Source organism: Cricetulus griseus, chromosome 5, assembly GCF_003668045.3.
Source record: "Cricetulus griseus strain 17A/GY chromosome 5, alternate assembly CriGri-PICRH-1.0, whole genome shotgun sequence".
NCBI lineage: Eukaryota > Metazoa > Chordata > Mammalia > Rodentia > Cricetidae > Cricetulus > Cricetulus griseus.
Window position 1 is genome coordinate 150654566 of NC_048598.1, and position 21101 is coordinate 150675666.

Here is a 21101-nt window from a genome sequence, read left to right on the forward strand (position 1 = left end):
AAAAGTGCTTGCTCAAAGCCCTGGGCTTGATCCCTAGCACCACATAATCTTGGGCAGCGTAGCTCATTCCTGTAGTCCTAGTATCTGGGAGACAGGGCCAGAAGGATTGGAAGTTAAGGTTAATTACATATGAGCTCAAGGGCAACATGAAACTCTGTCTTTCAAGGAAATTAAAAAAAAAAAAAAAGAAAGATGTAGGAAAATATTCTTAAGGAGTTTTTAGTTCATTGTTTTAAAAGTCCCTTAACTGTCTGCCTTGGAATTGTTCATATACTGGTCAGTTTCCTAAATGGAAACTATTGTGTTTACTGTAACCTTGAGTATTTGGTAATGTTTATATTCTGTTTTGGTTTTGTGTAAACTATTACAGCAGTGACAGTTTTCTGTTCTCATCTATCTCATCTGACATTTGATAGGAGTTTTGGATTTATTTTTTATTTTATTTATTTATTTATTTATTTTGATGATTAGGTGAAAACAGATGATAAAGGAACTCTTCTACCTGGATATTTGAAAGTCTTACAAAATTATTTTTCTGAATTCTTATATTCTGAATTCTTACATAAAGATAGACTTGCTATGGAGTTTTTAAGGTCATTAAAACAGCTTCTGGATATTTTAGTGGAACAGTTTTATATGTTTTAAACACACCAAAAAGAAAACAGAAAGTCCACATGCCTGCCAGTTCGTTACTTTTACCTGTAAATAGTGCACTTTTTCATTTTAGTTGCCGGCCAATAAAGATGCCTTTCGAAAGACTTGGAACCCCAAGTATACACTACGTAGTCATTTTGATGGAGTGAGAGCATTAGCTTTTCATCCTGTAGAACCTGTGCTGGTTACTGCCTCTGAGGACCACACCCTGAAACTTTGGAATTTGCAAAAGACAGTTCCTGCCAAAAAGCAAGTATTTCAATATTGATTGTTTTTTCTTCTTTTAATTTTGTTCATATGGATAATTATTATTCTTTACTATTCCTGTGTTTTAGTATGTCTGTATTGTCAGCCAGTGATTCACAATGATTTACTGTGTTCTCTTCCCCCATCCCTTTTTTCCCTTTTAGGAGTGCCTCTTTAGATGTAGAACCTATCTATACATTTAGGGCCCACATGTAAGTTGGTTTTTTTTTTTTTTTTTTTTGGTTTATTTTTTGAAATAGTACTTAATGAGCAACTATAATCTCCAAACCTAATTTCCCCAATATTTGGTGTTAAAGGAGATATATTAGTTTAATAATGCCTTGTTTGATTAATTATATTTGAATATGATCAAATAGTACTTTTCAGTTGTACATTTTTACCTAAAACCTCATAAATGATTAGATTGAGGGATGTGGGGTTTGAGTTTCTTCTTAGAATTTATAAGTAATTTTTCCTCTCTTTCTATAATAGTGGCCCTGTTCTTTCATTAGCTATTAGTTCTAATGGAGAACAGTGTTTTAGTGGTGGTATTGATGCAACCATTCAGTGGTGGAATATGCCTAGTCCTAACGTGGATCCCTATGATACATATGGTAAGTAAAGGGGCACAATGGATCTTTTCAGTGAATAGACCTGACAGAATTCTGTAGTTCAGATGTTATTACAAAGTTGTTCAAACATATAATTTGTTCATTTAATTCTACTTGCTAGAAAGTTTCTTTATTTAAAAAGACAAATATTATGGCTTGAGAGATGGCTCAGGGGTCAAGAGCATTGGCTGCTCTTCCAGAAGACCCAGTTCAGTTCCCAGTATCCACAATGGCACAACTGTCTGTAACTCCAGTTCCCAGGGTATCTAACACCTTCACACAGACATACATGCAGACAAAGCACCAATGCAAATAAATAAATAAATAAATAAATAGGGTTTTTTTGGGGGGGGGGGAAGACAGGGTTTCTCTGTGTAGCTTTGGAGCCTGTCCTAGTACTCACTCTGTAGACCAGGTTGGCCTCGAACTCACAGAGATCCGCCTGCCTCTGCCTCTCAAGTGCTGGAATTAAAGGTGTGCGCCACCAATGCCTGGCTAAATAAATAGTTTTTTAAAAGAGAGAAATATGCCACGAGTATTTTAGTGCTTGAATTAGTACTTTATTATGTTTAAAGCATATTTCTTAAATGCTAATTTCAGTTAACAGAAGGAAGAGGGGAAAATTATTGAAGTAACACATTTTTAAACTCAAGAGACAGTATTATAATTCTTATGTTAAGTGAAAGATATCAAACAATATAGATAGGATGGTCAGTGTATAATTCATTACAATTTCATGCAGGGCCAAAAATTCCTTAATTCAAAATGAAAAGTAAAACAAAAGTTTGATTTTTACAAATGGCACTTTGAGAAACTTATTCTTGATTAAAAATTTGAGTTAACATGTTCAAATACATTAAGTGAGCATTGTTAATGATTATTTAAAAACAAGAAAAGAAACCAAATGTTTGAGCGCTTCGTTGTTTTTGGCTAACATATACTTGGTGTTCACATTCCATAATGTAAGGCATAATAGTGAGTACTGTGTTCAAAGAAATAAGGTGAATGTGAAAAAAGCAAGGGGCTAAATGACAATAAAATGTAGTACTCTGTATAAGAGTAATCGGTGGAACCTCTTAGATGAGAATCAGGAATGGTCTGTCTGTCTTTAATAATGATGTTGAAGCTAAAAAAGCTAAAGGATAAAATAGAAAAAGTGTTAAGACCAAAGAGGGTTGAAAGGAATTGATGGCAGCTGCAGTGACAGGTAAAATTCAGGAGTTATCTAAGAAAGAGAGTTGACATTGCTGAGATTAGAATTATGAAGACAGAATGGTTAAGTAGTAAGTAGGCTTAGTGTTTCAGAGGTGGCTTGCTCAGGAGTTAAACATACTTGCTTTTCTTGCTCAATGTCCAGCACCCTCTTAATGAATCACAGGCATCGATAACATATGTTCTAGGGGACCCAATAGCCTTTTAGAACCGCCCTGGCTTCCAGCCACACGAAATACACACTCATACAGATAAATTTTTTTTGTTTTTTTCAAGACAAGGTTTCTCTGTAACTTTCCTGGCTGTCCTGGAACTAGCTTTATAGACCAGGCTGGCCTTGAACTCACAGACACCCGCCTGCTTCTGCCACCCAAGACTTCTGGGAATAAAAGTGTGTGCTACCACCATTCAGCTAAATTGGTTGTTTTAAGGTATTGATTTGGTAGTTTTTACTGTGTTTAGACATCACCACTTTGTGATTTCATTACCAATCGAGAGTTTTGACATTGCTACTGTATAAACAGTAGCACTCACTGGAATATGGATAGAGTATGAGAGAGAGAATGAATATGAATAAGAATATTAAGATCTGGAGACATATGAAGGAATGAATATGATCAAGAGATTATACCCTGAGACTTAAGTCTTCACTAGACCTGACATTGGCTAGATGAAGGAGGATGTGAGGACAATGGATTCATGGATGGGTACCCAAAGAAAAAAGTCATTCTGAGAAGGAAGCAGACTGCAAGTGCTACGTGTCGGTCACAGGGATCTTAGAGAGCTGGAGGTTAGATGCTGGAGTATTGACCCCTGAAGGATTTGGTATTTAACATTTCAAGACAGATTTTATGAATGAAAGGCCATATTGAAATCAGAAAGAATAAATGTTTTGTATTACCAAAGAAGAGCACTACTGATTTTAGCATGAGTTGTTTTAGTGTGGTAACAGAGTGATTTAAAAAGTGCATAAGAGATGAAAGGTAATTTACTTTTCAGCAGTTTTACAAAAGGTGGTCATAAGGGTAATATTTCTATGGTTTAGAATGAAAGAGTCTGTATGGCACATGCTTCTTTTTTAAAGTTGAATTTTAATTTGTTGTGCTAATGATTCCAAGACAAAGAATTTGCCTAGTAGAAAGTGTGAAAACAAGAAAGTGAGTTTGGTTGAGTTTTAGAATGCATCTGGTAGATTTCACCCTTAATAGGAAGGACAAGTTTTTAGTAATATCTGGAAACAAACAGGCTTAAATTTATTTATATGTATGTATGTATGCATATCTGTATGTATGCATATGTGTATATGATCCATATGCATATGGAGGTTAGAGAAAGTTTCTAGGAGTCCCTGTTACTGGGTTTCTTGTGGCAAGTGCTCTGGAAGCAAGAAGATGGGTTTTGACATTGTTTGAAATTGGGTACAGGATGCAAGAGGGGTTCCTCTTGAATGCTGTGTTTTCTTGGTATATTTTAATTGGTATATTGTAACTCATTCACAATAAAGGAAAGTTGGAAACTATGAGGATGAAAGGAGATGGTTATAAATAGGAAGAGTTACTGGAAATAGAAGATGACCTAATATGATACTTATTTAGCCTTCTGATCTCCCATTAGTTGATAAATGATCATATAAGATGTAATAACACCAAATCGTGGAATGTTATTTGTCAGTAAAAAGAAATGAAGTACTGATAGGTGCTACAGAGTGGATGCCCTTAAAAATAAGAAACTGGACACAAAAGACTCCAATCTGTAGGATTCTGTCCATACAACATATTCAGAAAATGGGCTTATTTACACAAGCCTACTGGGTTTGTGGTCACCTAGAACTTTAGAAAAGTAAAGTTGGAAGGAAAATAAGTAATTAAAGTATCCTGGAAGTTGTTGGGTGGTGCATATTCTTCATCCCAGCACTTGGGAGGCAGAGGCAAGTGGATCCCTGAGTTCAAGGCCAGCCAGGGCTACACAGAGAAACCCCCTTTCAAAAACCAAAGCATATAAATTAATTAATTATAATTAACTAATTAATTAATTAAAAATCAAAGTATCCTGAAAGCACAGTGGGAGTTGTGGTTAGATGACCATACCATTGCCATGCCATTTAAGTGAGTAGTATAATTATGTAAATTATATCTCAATATGGCTGGGGGTTTTGTACATAATTTATATAAATTGTGAATGTATGGATAGTATAAACATTGTAATAAAAATTAAAACAATCACCCATGATTCAGTACTTAGAAATATTCACTGTCAGTGATTGATTTGTTTTGTGGTTTTTGTGTTTTGTTTTGCTTCTGTTTTTGAGACAGGGTCCTATTATATAGCCCTGATTGGCCTTGGACTCTATGTAGACCAGACTGGCTTACAGCACATAGAGACTTGCTTCCCAGGTGCTGGGGATAAAAGGCATGCACTATCATGCCTGTCTTTACATGCATTTTTTATTTAGTTGTATTGTAAATTATATATCATTTGCCAAACTTCTTCCAACTAATGTTTTGTTTGTTTCTTCACAGAGTCAAATGTTTTAGCTGGCACTTTAGTTGCTCATACAGATGCAGTCTGGGGTCTTGCCTATAGTGGCATAAAAAATCAGTTACTGTCTTGTTCAGCAGATGGCACTATTAGGTTATGGAATCCACAAGAAAAATTGCCATGTATTTGCACTTACAATGGAGATAAGGGTAAGTCAAATTTGCTTCCTCGAGTGCAGCAGTTGCTTTTTTAATCTTCTGTCTGTCTGTCTGTCTGTCTGTCTGTCTGTCTGTCTGTCTGTCTGTCTATCTATCTATCTATCTATCTATCTATCTATCTATCTATCTATCTATCTATCTATTTGCATTCTAATCCCAGTTCCCCCTCCCTCCCCCCTCCCATTTCCCCCACCTCCCATCTGCTCATCGGAGTGGATAAGGCCTCCCCTAGGAAGTCTGCTAAGTCTGTCCCTTCATCTGCTTGAGGCAGGGCCAAGGCACCCCACACCCCTGTGTCTAGGCTGAGCAAGGTATCTCTGATGAACCTCACTAAGCCAATTTGTGCATTAGAGTTACATCTTGGACCCACTGTCAGTGGCCTCATATATTGTCCCAGCCACACCATTGTCACCTATATTAAGCCAGTCTGATTAGGTCTTACATAGGTTCCCCATTTGTCAGACCAGAGTCAGTGATCTCTAGCTCTGGCCAGCTGATTCTGTGGGTTTACCCATCATGGTGTTGACTCCTTTGTTCATATTATAGCTCCTCCCTCACTTTGATTGTACTCCAGGAGCTTGGCCCAATGGTTAGTTGTAGATTTCTGCATCTGTTTCCATCTGTTTCTAGCTTCTCTGGGGTTGTGGGTTGTAGGCTGGGTATCTTTTGCTTTATGTCTGCTATCCACTTATGAGTGAGTACATACTATGTTTGTCTGGGTCTGGGCTACCTCATTCAGGATGTTTTTTTCTAGTTCTGTCCATTTGCCTGCAAATTTTAGGATGTCATTGTTTCTTACCCCTGAGTAGTACTCCACTGTGTAAATGTACCACATTTTCTTTATCCATTTTTTGGTTGAGGGGCATCTAGGCTGTTTTCAAATTCTAGCGATTACAAGTAATGTTGCTATGAACATAGTTGAGCAAATGTCCCTGTGGTGTGAATGTGCCTCCTTTGGTATATGTCCAAAAGTGGTACTGTAGGGTCTTGAAAGTAGGTTGATCCCTAATTTTCCAGAGAAACCACCATACTGATGTCCAAAGTGGCTGTACAAATTTGCACTCCAACCAGTAATGGAGAGTGTTCCCCTTTCTCCACATCCTCTCCAGCATGAACTGTCATCAGTGTTTTTGATCTTAGCCATTTTGATCAGTGTAAGATGGTATTTCGGAGTCATTTTGATTTGCATTTCCCTGAAGACTAAGGATGTTGAGCATTTCCTTAAGTGCCTTTCCGCCACTTGAGATAGTTCCATTGAGAATTCTCTGTTTAGATCTGTACCCCACTTTTTAAAATTGGATTATTTGGTAGTTTGATGTCTAGTTTCTTGAGTTCTTTATATATTTTGGAGATCAGCCCTCTGTCAGATGTGGTCTTGGTGAAGATCTTTTCCAATTCTGTAGGAGTCTTTCTGTCTTGTTGACTGTTCTCTGCTTTACAGAAGCTTCTCAGTATCAGGAGGTTCCATTTATTAATTGTTGCTCCCAGTGTCTGTGCTACTGGTGTTCTATTAGGAAGGGGTCTCCTGGGTGTTCAAATGTACTTCCCACTTTCTCTTCTATGAGGTTCAGTGTGGATGGATTTATATTGAGGTCTTTGATTCATTTTGATTTGAGTTTTGTGCATGGCGATAGATATGGATGTATTTGCATTCTTCTACATGTCAGCAGTCAGTTATACCAGCACCATTTGTTGAATATGCTTTCTTTTTTTTCTATTTTTAGCTTCTTTGTCAAAAATCATGTGTTCGTAAGTGTGTGGGTTGATATCAGGTTTTTCCATTGGATTCCATTGGTTCACCTGTCAGATTTTATGCCAATACCAAGCTGTTTTCATTACTATAGCTCTATAGTAGAAGTTGAAGTCAGAGATGGTGATGCCCCCAGATGATCCTTTATTGTACAGGATTATTTTTGCCATCCTGGGTTTTTTGTTTTTGCATATGAAGTTGAGTATTGTTCTTTCCAGGTCTGTGAAGAATTGTGCTGGGATTTTGATGGGGATTGCATTGAATCTGTAGATTACTTTGGTAGGATTGCAATTTTTACTATGTTGATCCTACCTATCCAAGAGCATAGGATATCTTTCCATTTTCTGATGTCTTTAATTTCTTTCTTCAAAGACTCAAAGTTCTTGTAATACAGGCCTTGTTTGGTTAGAGTTACTCCAAGATATTTTGTATTATTTGTGGCTATTGTAAATGGTGATGTTTCTCTGATTTCTTCCTCAGCCTGTTTATCATCTGTATGGTATTTGTTTTGTTAAGCTTATGTGTCTTGTGTATGTGCAAGTGATTGCAGGTGATCATAGAGGCTAGACAGGATTTTAGGATCCCTTGGAGTTACATACAGGCAGTTGTGAGCTACTTGACAGGTTCTGGGAACAGAAATCTGAGTAGCAAACACTACTACTGGTAGGAATTCCTACTACTGGTAGGAATCTGTTCTCTCCACCATGTGTGTCGTAAGGATTGGAACTCAGATTATTAGGCCTAGTGACAAGGGACCTCTACCTGCTGAGCATCTTGCTTTCCCAAGAACATTTGTTTCAAAGGATAAAGCAATTATTTCTTGTTTCCAAGAGAATTGTTTAAAGAATTTTATAAATCTTTTCATGGTCTTTTTACTTTATCCTGTTTTACTGGAAGTACTTTGCAGACGTCAGAAAAGCTCAGTACTTTTTGACTTTTTTCAGATCGTGTTCTATTTTAAAAATAAACATTTTTGCATCTAACAGTAATGTAGTCAAATGGTACTACTTTCAGGAGCTATAGAAGACAAGAACAGCTAAGCTACCCTTAAGGACTGATGGGATGATAATCTTAAATATACCTACCTAAAATCCATGTGTGCCATGAAGACATAGTGGGTGTGTGTTCAGGGTAGGATAGGGTAGCCACAGTCATTACAATGCTCTTCGTGAGAAGCACAAGTGAGATTGCTTTCATTTGTTTTATGTGGAGAGCAGAGATAATCTGCTGTGTCGTATGTGTGGGTCTTGAGGAACAAGCTCGTCAGTCAGGTTTGACTGCAAGCACCTTACCTGCTGAGCCATTTTGTTAGCCTGCAAATTTTTTATTATAGAAGGATTTAGCCAGCTTTACTGTTTTAAGATGTTTGTGCATGTCTTTATAATATTGTTGGTCTTATAGTCTGAGTTTTTCAAATTATGATTTTTTTATCAGACCTTTGATTTGGACTTAAATATATTTTTAAGACATCTTAAATGAGTAGTATATGTTTAATATTGTTTTTCTTTTTCTTTTTTTGTATTTTGGGATTCTCTGATATTTCAGATACCCAGACTTTAGTAAGTGGAAATTAGATACTTGTGGGGCCCCCCTCTTTTTTATTTTATTTTTTCTCCTGAGACAGGGTTTCTCTTTGTAGCTTTGTAGCCTGTCCTTGAACTCTTTTGGTAGGCTGGCTTCGAACTCACCTGTCTCTGCCTCACTAGTGCTGGTATTAAAGGCGTGCGCAAGCACCACTTGGCTAGATACTTTTTTTCTTACTTCATCCAGATTTTTAATTACTAGACTCCAGATTTTACCTAGTTGTATTTGAATTTAACGTGGTTAAGGAAGAGAATTGATGCATGTTCCACTTTGGGATACTATTATACCAGTACATTTCACAGTCCAAGGTATTTTGTTTTGTTTTGTTTTTGAGAGAGAAGGTCTCACTGTATGGCCCTGGTTGGCCTGAAATGCACAGATATCCTCCTGTCTCTGCCTCCATACTGCTGGGATTAAAGGCATGCTTCATTTTTATAGATTCTGATTTTGACTTGTATGAACTTGTATGAACTATTTGGAAAGAGTCTTCCAAGAGAATAATATAGGAGGATTACAGGCTTTTTTTTTTTTTTTTTAAGATTTTATTTATTTATCACGTATACAGTCGTCTGCCTGCATGCCAGCAGAGGGCACAAGATCTCATTCAAGGTGGTTGTGATCCACCATGTGGTTGCCAGGAATTGAACTCAGAACCTCTGGAAGAAGAGTTAGTGCTCTTAACTACTGAGCCATCTCTCCAGCCCGAGTTTGGTTTTTTTATTTCGTTGGTTTTTGTTTTTGCTTTGTTTTATTTTCCCTAAGAAAATTGAGAGATAATTTAAATAACCAGGTGTTTTTCTCTATCTTAAAATGCTTAACAAAATATGGATTTTGCCATGTTAGACTAATTATTTTTATGTGTCTCCTCTTTGGTTATATTTTTTGTAATGTAAAATAGAATATTCTGAATAAAAACTTTTAAATAACTGAGAAGTGTTTTTTACCACCCTAACACATTGCTTTCTTTTTCATTATTGATTTAGTTTCAAAATTTTGTCTGCATCTGTGTACAGATAAATCCATATGAATTTATTTTGATATCCTTACAGAACATGGAATACCTACATCAGTTGACTTTATAGGCTGTGATCCAGCTCATATGGTGACCTCTTTTAACACTGGTAGTGCGGTAATTTATGATTTAGAAACATCACAGTCATTGGTGATGCTTTCCTCACAGGTAGATTCTGGTAAGTTTTCGTGGATTTCTTTGAAATTTCCTTTAAAAGATTATTACATGAATGAAGTGGTATTTAGCTAATTTTCATACTGGCTGAGGGTAAAATAGAAAATAATTTATGTCATAGTGCTATACATCATTTCTTTGTGGTCCACCCCAGGTCCTGACATAGTGTAGAACACTGAGTTGTTAATATAGGCTCAACCCAGGTAGTTTGTATTTTAAGTACTCTGTTCCTTTATTTTGCAGGTTTACAATCTAGCAATCACATTAACAAAGTAGTAAGTCATCCCACACTTCCTGTTACAATAACTGCTCATGAAGATAGACACATCAAGTTTTTTGACAATAAAACAGGTAAGGCTTCAGGTGATTGGAAGTACTGCTCTGTTATATAATGCATGTTGTCTTTCGCTTTATCATCATGTTAAACTTTTTTTTTTTTTTTTTTTTGAGGTGTTGGGAACTCACACAGGTACTTAATCACCTCCCTACAGATCCGTATTCCTGCTGCTAAGTTACTATAACTCATTTTGCTATGCATAGTATGGCATTCTTAAATATACAAGTTTTATTTTTGATTATACATATTATTTTGTCTAACTAATTCCATTTCTTCCAGTTTCATTATGTAAAACTTTCATTTGAATATTTTTCATGTTGTTTTAATATAGGAAGATATATCACTTATTTGGTATTTCAAGTATGTTCTTAAAACTGTCAGTGACTCAAATGATGGTGTGGTAGATACTTTTTGCTGTCATATGTATTGTAGTTGAATCATAGATGCATAGATGCATATTCCAACAATTTACTGTGTGTATATGATGTATGTAATTGGAAGCATGGACGTCACAGCAGACATGTGGAGGTCATAGGACCTGTGGAGTGGGTGCTTGCCTTCATTTATATAGGTTGTATGGACCAGATTCAGGCCATCAGGTTTGTGTGGCAAATGTGTTACCTGCTAAACCACTGCAATGACTCAGTATATTCATTTTTAAGGACCTTTTTTTTTTTTTTTTTTTTTCTTCAGCCTAGAATATTACATAAAATACTGTCTTTCAGGGCTCTAAAGAGATGGCTCAGTGGCTAAAGCTGGTACTACTCTTATAGAGAATCCAAGTCCATTTCCCAGCACCTATATAGGTCTGCTCATGTAACTCCAGCCATAGAGAATCCAATACCTCTGGCCTCTTCAGCCATTCACACTCAAGTGTACACATCTCTCTCTCTCTGAAAAAAGTCTTTTAAAAATACTGTCTGTGAAGCCCAGCTGACCTGAATATCGGGGAGCTCTTTGTCCCCAGACTGATAGCTGGGATACCAGCATGCGACGGATCCAGACCCTGGGAACATGGGTTTCAGTGAGGAAACCTCGGAAATCTACGGGACCTCCTATAGTAGTTCAGTACTTATCCCTAGCATAGGTGTGGACTTTGGGAGCCCATTCCACATAGGGGGATACTCCCTGAGCCAAGACACACAGGGGTGGACCTAGGCTCTATCCCAAAGTATGTGTTAGATTCTGATGACCCCCTATGGAAGGCCTCACCAACCAGGGGGAGCAGAAAGGATATGTGATAGGTAGGGTTTTAGTTGGAGGGGGTGGTAGGAGAGGAGAGGAGGGGAGGGAGAGGGAACTGGGATTGACATGTAAAACAATCTTGTTTCTAATTCAAATAAAAAAAATCTTCAAAAAAATTTTTAAAAAACCACAAAATGCACATAGATAAACAAACAAACAAAAACTACTGTCTTTGAGGAAATGTCTGACAACTTTGAGGACAAAGTCCTGGGTTCACCCCTGACATCCCAGCACTCAGGAGGTAGATGTAGGAGGGTCAAAGACTGGAGAGTTGGCTTAGTGGTTGGGTGTACTGATGTTCTTGCAGATAACCAAAGTTTGATTCCACCATCTGCACGAGTCTCATAGCTGTAACTCCAGTTCCAGGGAGTCTGCTGTCCTCTTTTGACTGCTGTGTTCTTCTGTATGCACGTGGTGCACAAACATTAGACATAGACACACAATTAGCTAAATAAATACATTTTTATTAGTTTATAATCATTTTTGAGTACACAGCCAATTCAAGGCTAGTCTGAGATACATGAGACCCCAGCCTCATAATCAAATAAACCAGAAGAAGTTTACAAATTGTACCATCTTATTCTTTCTGTTAACAAGTCTAAAGCCTTGTTTATATAGTAGGCGCCACACAATAAAAAAAAAAAAATTCTTAAAAATTTGATCTGCCAGGACCACATGCAGATACACATCTAGTTACATTGCTACATTAAACTGTTAAATTATTTTCACATACTGTTTTAAAAAATAATTATTTATTTAAATATTTATTTATTTAAATATTGCCAGCTAGTCTATTCCCATAACTGGTGTTTCTGGTTAGCTAGAATATATAAAACTATAATTTGTGGAATTTCAAAAAAAAGAATCTGAGACATGATAAAAATTGATACTATGAATGGATTCAATACTATGATATAATACAATTGATTCTATGAATGGGTTCAAAGGTGCTCTTGTCCTTGGGCCAGCACTCAAGGTCATTTGTATTTTTACTAACTCTAGGTGTACAGTGTTACATTTTCTTAGTTATATAGAAGATGCAATTTGTCATCTTTTATTTTTGTTATTGGGGAAGGAGCAGATACTGAAAAATGAATTCAGGGCTTTTCACATTGTAGGGCAAATGTTACACAACTGAACTACATCCTTAGCTAGGAGTCCACCTACTTTAGCGGAAGAAGGTGTTACTAGAAGGATGGAACCAAAAAAAGATTTGGTTAAATTGGGATGGGGGGGGGGGTTGAAATCATTCTTTTTTTTTTTTTTTTTTTTTTTTTTTAGAAGGTAGTGTAGCCCTGGCTGTTATGGAACCCACTTTGTAGACCAGGCTGACCTTGAACTCAGAGATCTGCCTACCTCTGCCTCCAGAGTCCTGGGATTAAAGCCACATGTTACCATACTCAGCTATAAAAGTGACATTTTAAATGAAGCTTGATGATAGCTACTTGGAAGGTAACTATTTATACTCTGGGTTCTTTTATGATTCTATTTGCAATAATAGATTCTAGAACTCATAAATTAATCTTGTTGGACTAATAAAGATAATATGTTATCAGCAGGTGTGGTTAATAACCTGCACAAAATCAAGTCAGCATTACAGGGTGTGTCCAGGAGAGGGAGGGGGCTCAAGAATTATCACCCCCCTAATTGAAGAGCTATTGACAGGTCATGGCTTCTGGAAGAGAGAGTGTCCCATTTTCTTTAAATTATTTATTTTATATGCATTGGTGTTTTGCCTGCATGTAAGTCTGTGTGAAGGCAGTGGATCCTCGAATTATAGATAGTTGTAAGCTGCCATGTGGGTGCTGGGAATTGAACCTGGGTCCTTTGGAAGAGCAGTCAGTGCTCTTCACCACTGAGCACCACTCTAGGCCCCCTTTTTCTTTAAGGATGTGTATATATCAAATCCTTCTCTGTCCTGCCAGCTAGCTCCCAAAAAATGACCCAGAAACTAGTAATTATGAATGGTTGGCCTGTAGCTTGAGCCTTGTCTCAACTAGCTTTTATAACTTAAAGTAACTCATATTTTTATTAATCCACATTCTGCCACGTGGCTTTTGCTTCTCATTCTTTGTATCCAACTTCTTTCATATCTGGCTGGTGTCCTTTGCTAGACCAAGTTTCTTCTCTCTTCCCAGAAGTCCTGTCTATCTCTCTTACTTAGCTGTTGGGCCAATTAACTCTTTATTAAACCAATCAAAAGGCATCTTAGGCAGAGATATATCTTTGCAGTGTAAACAAATATTCCTCAACAGATGTGGCTTCTTAAGGATGTAGGTTGATCATCTTCCAGTGGGTGACCCTGTACCCAGGAGTATATGGGCAACACAGATTGGACTTAGTGGGGATGATGATGATGATGATGATGATGTCTGTGCTAGAGTAAATTCTCAATGGTTAAGAGAATTTACTGCTGTTGCAGAGGACCACAGGTTCAGTTCCCAGCACCCACATAGTGGTCTCTAACTCCAGTTCTGGGGGATCCATCACTTCTTGCTTGCCTAAGTTGGCACCAGGTTCACATGCAGAGCACTTTCATACATGCAGGTAAAACACATGTACACATAGGATGAAAATAAAAAAAAAAATTTTAAGGGCCAGAGTTATGATAACTCACTCTGGTTGGTTATGCTGTAGAGTCAGGGAGGATTACTAGTTCCATGTCAGCCTAGACTACACATTTTATTCTCCTGAACCTAAGAATTAAGGATTATTGTAGAAGAGGGACAGAAAGCTTGTAAAAGCTAGAGGACCAGGGAGTCTCCTGTTTACTGTGTCTCCTAGTAACATCAGAAACTATATCCATAAAGTCCCACCAACATGGCTGCCTAAAACATGAGCTGAGCAAGGGCAATGGCAATAGACAGGCCAGAATGGATGAGAGGTAGACCACAAAGCCTCAACCCCACACAAAGAACTGTAAGAGTAACTAAGAAATGCTCCCCAAGGAAGAGCACACCAAGTGGCTATCCAATACCAAATGGTCAGCAATGAAAACATACGTAAAAGTAACAGTACACACGGAGTAGGTATCTCTGGGAATATGTATGTGCATACATGTACATATATGCATGTAAACGCTAATGAAAAAAGAGACTGTGACTTTGAGAGAAAACAAGGGTGGACATATTAGGAGCTGTGAATAGACACCGTGACCACAGCAACTTTTTTTAATTTTAACCATTTTTTATTTGAATTAGAAACAAGATCGATTTACATGACAATCTCAGTTCCCTTCTCCCTCCCCTACCACCCCCCAACTAAATCCCTACCTATCACATACCCTTTCTTTTATTCTTCCCCTGACTCAACCTTTCTGCTCCCTCATGACCTCTGCATCCTTCCTCTTCTTCCCTTCTCATTCTCGTAGCTCCTTCTCCCCTCTTCCCGTGCTCTCAATTTGGCACAGCAACTTTTATAAAAGGAAGCATTTAATTGGCTTGCTTAGAGTTTCAGAGGTTTAGTCCATTTTCATCATGGTCTGGAGCATGGGAGTACACAGAGATGTGGTGCTGAAGAAATAATTGAGAGTTCTACATATGAATCTGTAGGCAGCAAGAAGGAGGAGAGAGACCCTGGGACTGGCTTGGACATTTGAAATCTCAAAGCCCATACCCAGTGACTCACTTCCTCCAAGAGGGGCACACTTGCTCCAATAAGGTCCCCCTCCTAATTCCTTTAAAGTAGTGCCACTCCCTAATGACCAAGCTTTCAAATATATGAGCTTATGGAGGCCATTCTCATTCAAATCACCACAGAAGGTTTTTGGAGGTAAGGGTTGAAAATGATGTAATTATATTATAGTCTTAAAAATAAGAGAAAAGAGATATGAAATTGGGGGAAGTTGAATGGAGTGGGAAATGCATTTGTTTTAGAAGAATTAGTAAAAATTTTATATTAAAAGTACTGTACTGTGCTAAATGAATTTTATATTACTGAGGTATCAGCAACTCCTAAAATTAATCTGTTAATAAACTTTAGTGATAATGAGAAATAAATAGCTGTGGCTTGAAATCAACAAGCATCTCCCTTTGTCCTTAAGTGGTAACTGTTTAGTATTGCCAGAAAAATGGTTCAACTTTTTATGGTTTGCATATTTGATTATATTCTAGTTTTGTGTTCTGGTCAACATTTGTGGCCCAGGAGTAAGTAAGGAGAGTAGGTCTCTTTTATATCCTAGTATAAAAACGTCATACAGGGCCAGCAAATGATGATAATGATAAATTTACAGGACTTCCTGTAAATCAGCATCCTAGTGGTGCCGGTTAAATGGGAATTGATTTTTATAAAGTATCAGTATTTGTTATTCCTTTCTTGTTTTTGTTTTTGTTTTGTTTTGTTTTTTTTTCCCTCCCTAAAGACTGTGTTTCTCTACATAACCCAGGCTGGACCTCACTATGTAGACCAGGCCACTCTCAAACTCACAGAAATCTACTTGCTTCTGCCTCCCGAGTTCTGGGATTAAAGGCGTGCATTATTATGCTCGGCCTATTTTTTTTTTTTTCTTTAAACATATATTTGTGTATATGGGCACATGCATGTAGAGGTCAGAGGACAACTTGTAAAAGTTGGTTTTCTGCCTGGACTCAAACTCAGGTGGTTACACTTGGTGGCAAGTGCCTACCTTGGGAGCCATCTAGATGACCCAGATTGAATCAAGTTACAATGTTGCTTTTCCTCCATCAAACCATGTTGCCAGGACAGGATACTCGCACAACTTTGTATTTGTAGCTTGTTTTAAATTACAACTTGGTAAATTGGCACAGAGGTTTAGAGCACTTGCTCTTACAAAGGACCGGAGTTTGACTCCAAGAAGCACGTGACTTACAAACATCCATGACTCTAGTCCAGGGTTTCCAGTGCCCTCTTCTGACATTTGCAAGCATCGGGTACCTACTTGGTACAGTCAAACATTCGTACACATTGATCTTTTAAAAAATTAAACTTGCAGACAAACACAAATAAAAATAAGTGAATCTTTATTGCATGTTGGACTTTTTTGGGAAGTCAACATTCACCCCAGAAAAGGAACCAGGACAGAAGTCATTATTTTGTCTCTCACTGTACCTAAGTCTGACTTGATGAACCAAAAAGGTCTTTTTGAGATTACTAACAGGAGGATGGGTGAGGGTTACTTACAGAAACCAGCAATGGATTCAAAGCAAATAAATAAATAAATAAATAAATAAATAAATAAATAAATAAATAATATCAGCTACAATAGGGAAAAGCCCTACATCTTTTAGGCAGGTCCACAGATGGAGGAAATTTCTGAAATGAGGCTCCTTCCCCAGCAGTTGTTTACTATTTCTAGAAAATTTAAGGGTTGGAGAAATGGCTCAGTTGCCAAGAACACATATTGTTCTTGCAGAGGACCTGAGTTCAAGTCTCAGTACTCATATCAGGCAGCTTTAACTGCCTGAAACTAGCTTTAGGAGCTGATATCTCTCTGGCTTCATTGAGTATGCACACAGACACACAGTCATTCACATAAATTAAAATTTAAAAAAAAAATTGGTAGAAGGGACAGGACTTCCAGAATCTTCCAAGATTCAGCTTTCCTGGCATTTGTGGCCTGTTTTTCTACTGAGTGTTGTGCACGGGGAAAAGGAAAAAAAAAAAAAAAAAGACCCAGAGAGATACTGGGGTTCAAGATCAGGGAAGCAAAGCAGCCAAGCTATCAGAGAGCACTTCACCTCTAGTAGGAATAGGGTGTTCTGTTCTCAGTGTGACTGAAGAATGAATGCCCGATACTGACACCTTGCTCCTGTCTTATACTTCCTCAATGCTGGGATTAAAGGTGTATGATTCCAGGTGCTGAGATCATCTTTTTGCGAGCTGTTTCTCTTTAGGATTGGCTCAATCTTGTGTAGGTCTCGGTGGCCTTGGACTCCCAAAGATAGTCCCAGATATCCATCTATCTCTTGATCCTGAGTCCTAGGATTAAAAGTGTGTGCCTGGCTTCTGTGGCTTATAGCTGACATTGCTTTCTGTATCCTCAGGCAAACTTTAATAAATGATATTATTACCACAACTGAGTCCATTGAGCAGTTTTCTCCAACCTATATGGGAATGTTTTACTTAGGAGCAAAGTCTTAAAAATAACAATACTAAATTTTTTCTTTATACTATTAGTATAGTAGATGCATCTCAAATAATAATATGTTAACTGAAAGAAGCTAGACACGAAAGCCACATATTAAGAATCCGTTTAATATAATGCATCTAGAGTAGGCTAGTCTCTGGAAAGAATAGACCATTGTTGCTAGAGATTGGGCAAGGGTTGCATACTGGGAGCAAGACTGTCTTTTTATAGTTATGAAAGTGTGATCTAGGTATTGGTGGTAGTTGCCCACTGTGAATTGTGTGCTCCCAAATGGTTAAAATACTAACTTATTTTGTTAATATTTTTTCCAAAACTGAAAATAATGTTATGGCGATTGTTTTATATTGATGTGTTAGACCCCTGGAAAACTCAGGCCTCTGGGTTCCCAGCCCAGGACCTCAATTACCCCAATCATCAGGCGGATTCGAAAACTTGCTGCAAACTGCATGAGAGTTTATTGTTGTTTAATGAGCTAACCCCATGTTAGCTCGGGTCTTTCACCCACCCGCCATGGCGGATGGCTAGCAAAGACAGCTCGAAGGGGCTGCAGAGAGATCTTGTAGGACAGCGTAAGGAGAGTGTCTAGGGGTACACACAGGCTCACGATTGGTGTGCCTCCAGGCTTGGAGGGCTTGCCCTGTGTTGATTGGCCAACTGGTTGTTATGGCCCATAGGCCCTCCCAGGGTGGTTGCTATGCTCTGTGCACTTGTCTGTAAAGCACACCCAGAGCCGGAAAGCATAGCGCCACCAGCTAACTTCTGATTGGTTCCTTGCCACGAGGCAGGCATCTTACTTCTAGTGACTAGGACAAGGTCATAGCGAGCACGTGTCACTGTCATGGCTGCCGAAATGGGGAGCTGGTCCCTTCAGATGGTGTATTTTAGTTTCTGCCTCTCAACATTAATCTTCTGTTTTGTTTTATAGGTAAAATGATCCATTCTATGGTAGCTCATTTGGATGCTGTTACAAGTTTAGCAGTAGATCCCAATGGAATCTATTTGATGTCTGGAAGTAAGTTTGAACTTCTATACAACCTACAAACTTTATAAAATAATTGTTGCTCAGTAACAAGCTTAACTTGTCTTTTACAGGCCATGACTGCTCCATTAGATTATGGAATTTGGACAGTAAGACATGTGTACAAGAAATAACAGCTCATAGGAAGAAATTGGATGAGTCAATTTATGATGTTGCTTTCCATCCATCAAAGGCATATATCGCCAGTGCAGGAGCTGATGCCCTTGCCAAAGTATTTGTGTGAACCAACAGAGACTCACATCATGAAAAAAAGATTTTCTTGGTCAGAAAGGGGGTCTGTCTGCATCACTGCCATCAAGAAGGTTACTGATATGACACTACATGTGATCTGCCTGGGTAAAGCTATTGGGGGCAGTCGTAAGTTGTTGGGGATCACATCTTTATGTCAGGCTTATTAGTATAACTGTAATTAACTGTATTTTGTGGGACAGTAAAAGGACTCCAGTATATATGCTGTATACTGGATATGAACTGAGCGTAATTTCTTTTTTTAAGGTGTTCAAGCCAATGTGGAGTCTGATCTTACAAAAAAAAAAAAAAAAAAAAAAAGAGGACTTATTGTTGGACTCTGTGTGCTGCCTTAGGGTTAGGAATGTGGTGCTCTTGTGGGGAAGCAAGCTCCAAGAGTAGCTTTTTCATCTCTTAGTGATCTCACGTTTATCGTTTGAATGCCACAGATTCCCTTTTAAACTTATTTTGCTTTAAAAAAAAGAAAAAAGAAAGAAAAGAAAATTTAACTTAAAATATTTTAGCATTAGTTGCACAAAATGTTTGGATAAAATTCTAGTTTTTATAAGTCTTTTTATATATTTAGCCTGTCACAACAGTGCTCAAGATCATATTGATGTTTTTCTGCATTATACAGCCCTAAAACACAGAGATCTCACTAACCTGCCACCTATAACCACTTTCTTTCCTCCTTTTGCCTAATACAGCTCAGCTAAGTCCTTCATAAAGATGATAAATCACCTTCGTCTACATTTCTTCATGAATCAAGGACTATTAAGTATATTAAAGCTGTGGAGTTTAGTACTCCAAATGAACTCTTTAAAAACTAATCTTGACATCCTATCACTATGTGATATTTTGTACATCTTACTGTATTTACAAGTTTATTTATCAAGGATTATCCATCTTGCTAATAGCCTATTATTTATTTCACTTTTTGTTGGTCTTTATATCCTTTTATTAATGTGCTAAGGGAACCTGTGTATCTATTTTGGAATTCTTTGAACAGTCTAAAATAGACTAAAAATGGAATATTTTATAGTTAAGTTACAAACCAAGGTGTTTTTCCCCAAGATACTATCTTGATTTACCATGATTCCAAAACAAAATGATCTAGTTTTTAAAAAAATTGAATATTGCCATTACATATAAGATATTTTAAAAAGTTGAATCAGGATACAGAAGTCTGCTGGGATTGGACTAGTTTCCCCTGTTTTATTTCTTTAGATGTGCTTAATTTTATTGTGTATCTAAAGATTTTCTTTGTGTAATGCATGATTAAGACAATAAAGTATTTTTTTTCTAGTCTTCCAAAAACCTTTTCTGATCAGTTTGCGAGTTTTGATGAGTTTTGTAAGGTTTTTGTTTTACAGACTATGAATCAGCAAATTTTTAAGATTGTACCACAAAGCAAACATACAGCTGTTGAAAAATAATGTATATAAAATGCATATAATAAATATTAAATTGTGTACCTGTATGTTGCTGTTGCCCACATCATTTCGTGTTGAATAATAAAGTGCAATACTCTCTCCAATTAAAGTAGGAGATGGAGGTGGTTTCTTAGTCCTTCATTTTTATGCTTTTCTTTTTATATTCCTAGTAGTTACTGATATTCTAGTAAGGCTACAATACTTTTCAAAGTAGTTTGTACCACCTGGGGTAGCTTTTATCCTATTAAAATAAGTTAAAGCATACAGTGTCATCCTCATCCCCTGAGTTTCAGATATGTAATTTAAATAATCCGCTTAGGCATCCTATTATCTTAAAAATACGAGTTTTACTCGTTGTCTTGTTTAGCTATACCTGTTTCCACAAAAATGTTAGCAAATAATAAACTGCATTATTTGCTCATTAGAAAGTTGTCCTTATAAAGTTAAAAGTTACCTATTCAAGACAGTTTCAAGACATTAATACTTCCTTTCTTAAAAGAATTTGCAAATGGAATTGAATTAGGCACTATAGAACATTTATGCAAAATTCTACTTGGATTCCTGGTTTTAAAAATTAAGTTATATATTGGGAAATTTCAAGTAACTCAGTTGCTACTGATAAAACACTAAGACTTCAGAATTTAAAAAAGTAATTGTTGCCTTTAGGGTCTGGAGTGATGGTTCAGTGAGTGAGTGGTTGCCATGCATGTGTAAGGACTTGAGTTTGAATCTCTGGCACCCATGTAGACTGTGCATGCAAATAACCCCAATGTT

At 37.3% G+C, this 21101-nt stretch overlaps 1 protein-coding gene across 6 annotated transcripts in view; it reads left to right on the top strand.

The window, feature by feature from the left end:
• Strn3 (striatin 3) overlaps positions 1-20374 on the top strand; it is an 81085-nt gene extending 60711 nt beyond the window's left edge. For 4 of the 6 annotated variants that reach the window (XM_027416297.2, XM_027416299.2, XM_027416298.2 and 1 more), the window contains 8 exons: positions 728-903; positions 1065-1112; positions 1393-1514; positions 5243-5410; positions 9803-9943; positions 10183-10290; positions 18553-18639; positions 18720-20374. In XM_027416297.2, coding sequence (XP_027272098.1) covers positions 728-903; positions 1065-1112; positions 1393-1514; positions 5243-5410; positions 9803-9943; positions 10183-10290; positions 18553-18639; positions 18720-18889 — 1020 coding nt within the window. In that variant the 3' untranslated portion in view covers positions 18890-20374. The remainder of the gene's footprint in view (positions 1-727; positions 904-1064; positions 1113-1392; positions 1515-5242; positions 5411-9802; positions 9944-10182; positions 10291-18552; positions 18640-18719) is intronic. The other 2 variants (XM_027416301.2, XM_035445788.1) reach the window with 2 other exon arrangements.
• Positions 20375-21101: the final 727 nt, after the last annotated feature.